We start from the raw sequence: 5,688 nt of genomic DNA, 5'->3' as shown, positions 1-5,688 counted from the left end.
ATCCACAGGGAGATTCGGGGCAGCCACAGGGAGAAAGTGGGAAATTCATCTGGAGAGAGGAGTAACAGGGAGATTGGGAATCCACAGGGTGATGCATATCCACAGCAAACGAGGGTGGTCAGTGACAGAATGTGGGATCTTTAAGAAATATGGGGAATTCCTCAGGAAGCGAGTGGCCCACATTGAGCAATGGATCCACAGTCAGTGGGCAAATCCTCTGGGACAGGGCAGTCCACAGGGAGTGGGAATGTACAGGAAGCACTGCAATACACAGGGCGTGGGAAACCACAGAAAATGGGGGATCCAGAGGAAGAGAGGGAGTCCATAGGGAGTGGGAACGCACACGGAGAGAAGACATCCATCGTGAGCAGAGGGGTCCATCGGAAGGGGGTGGGGTCGACAGGTAGTGGAACATAGCACGGGGACAGAAGGGATCCAGCAGGCAGCAGGTGAGATCTACAGGGAATGGACGGGATCCACAGGTTACTGTAATGGAACGTGTTGCTGCCCACACACCCTTCTCCCTTCCACCTCCACTGACTGTATAAAGCATTGTCCTCCTACCTGTGTAAATAATCCTGTGTTCTCCACTCTTTAGCGTGAGTGTCTTTCAATCCACATTGGCCAGGCCGGCGTGCAGGTCGGCAATGCTTGCTGGGAGCTGTATTGCCTGGAGCATGGGATCCAACCAGATGGGCAGATGCCCAGTGACAAGACCATCGGAGGTGGGGACGACTCCTTCAACACCTTCTTCAGTGAGACGGGGGCGGGCAAGCACATCCCCCGAGCCGTGGTTGTAGATCTGGAGCCCACTGTGATCGGTAAGGGGAGAGATTGTTGATGGGTTAGTCGTGTGTCACTAAACTCATTGCAATACACCTACTCATGTACAGTCCTTCCTCCTGATACAGACAGGCACTGTTCTGCTACCTCTTGTTGCTGTTTGATACAAACTCCCTTCTCACAGACCAAGTCTTGGCCCCTCCAAGTATCTCCCCTCCTCCCCCGAAGGTGTTTCCCGTTACCAGAATCTGGTTCCACTGGCCCACGTGTCTCTCCGGTGCTTCACCAATTCTTTCAAGTATTAGGCCAAACATTGAGTCCCTGCAAGCAATTCAACCACAGGCACCATCACAGCTGAGCTCAGTACTGTCCCCACCTTAACCCCATCCCCCACATACACTCATTTGCCAGGTGCAGTTATTGGGTAAGGAACAGCAGCAGGTACCCAGGTGGATTGTTTACTGTCCCACCCCCCACCCAGGGTCCTGAGGTTAATATCAGGGCTCATATCCACCTTAGCTGAGATCAGCTGACCCAGCACAGGCCACAAATGGAACCTGCGACTCCTATGATCAATTTGTCGCACCAGCTACCAACTGAGACAGCAGAACACGGCCTTCATGCTCCTGGCATCCTCCTGGTTTGCTGCTTCCAGCTGCTGGGTTGGTCATGAGATCTCGACAGTTGAAGCTGCTTGGCCAATCGTCTCTCCCCCTCTCCTCCCAATCTCCAATACTCCAGTCACTGTGGACAGTCAGGGATTTCCAGTCTGGATCAAAGGTGGTGGTCCCAGGACTGAGAGATGTTCCCAGAAAAATGGCCAGACTTGTATCAAAATACTTGAAATGATGCATATTCAGGTTTTTAACTCTCCGTTCCCTGCCCCCAGATGAGGTCCGCACCGGCACCTACCGACAGCTCTTTCACCCCGAGCAACTCATCACCGGCAAGGAGGATGCGGCCAATAACTACGCACGGGGCCACTGTTCCATCGGCAAGGAGATAGTGGATCTGGTCTTGGATCGCATACGGAAGGTGGTAAGTTGTGTACTGGCAACCACTGCCCCCTCTCACCATCTCCCACTACCCCTCCATCATCTCCCACTGCCTAATCGAACCGGCAACCACTGCTCCTTCTCACCATCTCCCACTACCCCTCCATCATCTCCCATTGCTCCTTCTCACCATCTCCCACTACCCCGTCCCATCATCTCCCGCTGCCCCGTCTCATCATTTCTCATTGCCCCATCCCATCATCTCCCACTGCCACGTCCCACCATCTCCCACTGCCCAGTCCCACAGTCTTCCACTGCTCCGTCACATAATCTCGCACTGCCCAGTCCCACAGTCTCCCAATGCCCATTCCCACAGTCTCCCACTGCCCAGTCCCACAGTCTACCACTGCCCCGTCCCATCATCTCCCCCTGCCCATTCCCATCAGCTCGCCCTCCCCATTCCCAACATTCCCAACACTGACAAATCCCATCATCTCCCACTGCCCCATCTCAATATCTCCCACTGTCTCTCCCATCGTCTCCCACTGACCCATCACATCATCTCCCCCTGCCCATTCCCATCAACACCCCCTGCCCATTCCCAACATCTCCCACTGACCCATCCCATCATCTCCCACTGCCCCATCTCATTATCTCCCACTGTCTCTCCCATCGTCTCCCACTGACCCATCACATCATCTCCCACTGCCCAGTCCCATCATCTCCCCCTGACCATTACAATCAACTCCCCCTGCCCATTCCCAGCATCTCCCGCTGACCCATCCTATCATCTCCCACTGCCCCATCCCAGCAGCTACCACTGCCCCTTCTCACAAGAGCTACAAAAAGAGAGTATGAAAAGAAACTTGCAAGGGATATCATTTCTACACAAAGGGTGGTAGAAGTTTGGAACTCTCTTCCGCAAACGGCAATTGATACTAGCTCAATTGCTACATTTAAATGTGAGATGGATAGCTTTTTGGCAACCAAAGGTATTAAGAGATATGGGCCAAAGGCGGGTATATGCAGCTAGATAACAGATCAGCCATGATCTTATCAAATGGCGGAGCAGGCATGAGGGGCTGAATGGCCTACTCCTGTTCCTATGTTCACCATCTCCCACTGTCTAGTCCCAACAGCTCCCGCTGCCCCTTCTCACCATCTCCCGCTCTCCCTTCTCCCCATCTCCCACTGCCCCTTCTCACCAGCTCCCACTGCCCTGTCCCACCAGGGACGGTCAGTATTTTTGCTCCTGTCCTGTGTTCACTGTCCTTTGACGATAGATTCCATTTCCTGCTCCCTTTTAATGTTTTGTACCTTCTTTGCCCACAGGCTGACCAGTGCACGGGACTCCAGGGTTTCCTCATTTTCCACAGTTTCGGGGGTGGGACCGGCTCGGGTTTTACATCCCTCCTGATGGAGAGACTATCTGTAGACTACGGCAAGAAATCCAAACTGGAGTTTTCTGTTTATCCTGCGCCGCAGATTTCCACTGCGGTGGTCGAACCGTACAACTCCGTGCTCGTCACCCACTCCACCCTTGAGCACTCTGACTGCGGCTTCATGGTCGACAACGAGGCCCTTTATGATATATGTCGGCGTAATCTTGACATTGAGCGTCCAACATACACCAACCTCAACCGTCTCATTGGACAGTTGGTGTCATCCATCACGGCGTCACTACGGTTCGACGGTGCCCTCAATGTGGACCTGACTGAGTTCCAAACCAACCTGGTCCCTTATCCCCGCATTCACTTCCCATTATTAACCTACTCCCCCCTTATTTCGGCCGAGAAGGCTTACCACGAGCAAATATCTGTGTCAGAGATCACCAACGCCTGCTTTGAACCAGCCAATCAGATGGTGAAGTGCGACCCCCGCCAGGGCAAGTACATGGCGTGCTGCATGCTGTACCGAGGAGATGTCGTGCCAAAGAATGTCAACGCCTCCATCGCCACCATCAAAACCAAGCGCTCGATCCAGTTTGTTGATTGGTGCCCGACCGGGTTCAAGGGAAGTGTGGATTTTGTGTTCAATCCATGGGGCTCTGGGGAAACATGGATTCTGACAATCTCATATCCCACGTGAACAATACGTCTGTTCAGTCTGGGTCAAAAGCTGTCGCTCCTTTCAGACCCTCCCCATTCTTGGCCCAAAGAGGAGCTCCCTCTGAGGCTGTTGGTGGAATTGTCTCAGCTCTGATCCTTGATTTTTGCCCTGAATGTTCCAGGAGAAGTCCTTGCTTGAACAAGGAAAAGGCATCCTGAAAAATCAAGGCCTCATTGGACAAGATGAACTGAAGAAAGGAATTAGCCCCGGAATCTGGCCTCATTACACAGCATCCATCCATCAGAAACTGAGGCTCTAAAACTGGGGGAAGAGCCCACTGAATAACCAGATCTGGGTTTTTGTACAGTGATAGACACACATTGGTACATTAATTTATCTTTCTGATAGTTAAGTGGTTCCCAACGGCTCTGATTTTGAAGCTCCTTTCTGTGCAACTGAAATCTAAAGAATTTTCTTTTCCCACAGGTTGGCATCAACTACCAGCCCCCGACGGTGGTGCCAGGGGGCGATCTGGCAAAGGTGCAGCGTGCCCTCTGTATGCTGAGCAACACCACCGCCATTTCCTTGGCTTGGACCCGCCTCAACCTCAAATTCGATAAGATGTACGCCAAGCGGGCCTTTGTCCACTGGTACGTGGGGGAGGGGCTGGAGGAAGGGGAGTTCCAGGACGCACGGGAGGACCTGGCCTCACTCGAGAAGGATTACGAAGAGGTGGCCGTCGATTCTTCCGCGCTGGACAGAAAGGCGGAGGAGGAAGAATAAGATTTATTCATTTAGAAAGTAAAAAGAGTTTAACTTTAAATCATATTTATTTTACAAAATGACATTAATTTAGAACATAAAAAGAGTTTAACTTAATTTCACATTTATCTTACAAATTATATTTAAGAAAATAAATATTTTTGAATGATTTTGGAATTGTGTCGATTTAAAAGCCACAAATACATGACAAGAGATTGAGAAACACGTGTAAAAGAAGACGTTAGAACTTGAAAGAGGATCAATGGACCCAGAATGGGGCTTAATCAAACTCCACAGAGCTGCAGTCACACAGCACTTCAGTCATTAAAACACTGAATCAAAAGCAAAATACTGCAGACGCTGGAATCTGAAATAAAAACAGAAAATGCTGGAATTACTCAGCAGGTCAGGCAGCATCTGTGGAGAAAGAAACAGAGTTAACCTTTCAGGTCAATGGCCTTTTGTCAGAACTGGAAGATGTGAAAGATTTAACAGTTCTGAAGCAAGTACAGAACCAGGGAAACAGGGGAGGAAGGGGAGAGGAGGAAAGAACAAAAGGGAGGGTCTGTGAGAGGGTGGAAGGCAGGAGTGATTAAATGACAAAAGAGATGATGGTGCAAGGCAAGGAGGGTGGTAATGGGGCAAGTAAAGGAACAAAAGATGGGTCCAGAGGAACTGTAAATGGCAACAGCAGAACCATTAGCAGCACCTGCTGCCTGAAAAAGTGGGGGCAGTGGTTCTGATCTGAACTTAATCAAATCAATGTTGAGTCCAGAAGGTTGCAAAGTGTCTAATCGAAAGATGAGGTGCTGTTCCTCGAGCTTCCGTTGAGCTTCACTGGAATAGTGTAGGAGGCCGAGGACAGAGAGGTCACAGTGGGAGTGGGACGGGGAATTAAAATGGCAAGTGACCGGAAACTCAGGGTCACGCTTGCAGACCGGACGGAGATGTTCAGCAAAGCGATCACCCAAACTCGTTTGGTCTCTCCAATGTACAGGATTCCGCATCGTGAGCAGCGAATACAGTATGCCAAACTGAAAGAAGTACAAGTAAATCACTGTTTCACCTGGAAGAGTGTTTGGGGCTCTGGACGGTGGGA

The 5,688-nt window shown here is 50.9% G+C and overlaps 1 protein-coding gene across 1 annotated transcript; it reads left to right on the top strand.

The window, feature by feature from the left end:
• The first annotated feature begins 685 nt into the window (after positions 1-685).
• LOC137309232 (tubulin alpha chain-like) lies at positions 686-4,610 on the top strand. Its single transcript, XM_067977494.1, has 4 exons — positions 686-821; positions 1,673-1,821; positions 3,111-3,797; positions 4,314-4,610. The coding sequence occupies exons 1-4, from the start codon at positions 701-703 to the stop codon at positions 4,608-4,610; spliced, it is 1,254 nt and encodes a 417-aa protein (XP_067833595.1). The 5' UTR covers positions 686-700.
• Positions 4,611-5,688: the final 1,078 nt, after the last annotated feature.

The sequence above is a fragment of the Heptranchias perlo genome, unplaced genomic scaffold (genome assembly GCF_035084215.1).
Source record: "Heptranchias perlo isolate sHepPer1 unplaced genomic scaffold, sHepPer1.hap1 HAP1_SCAFFOLD_154, whole genome shotgun sequence".
NCBI classification, from domain to species: domain Eukaryota; kingdom Metazoa; phylum Chordata; class Chondrichthyes; order Hexanchiformes; family Hexanchidae; genus Heptranchias; species Heptranchias perlo.
This window is presented reverse-complemented; position numbering and strand designations above follow the sequence as displayed.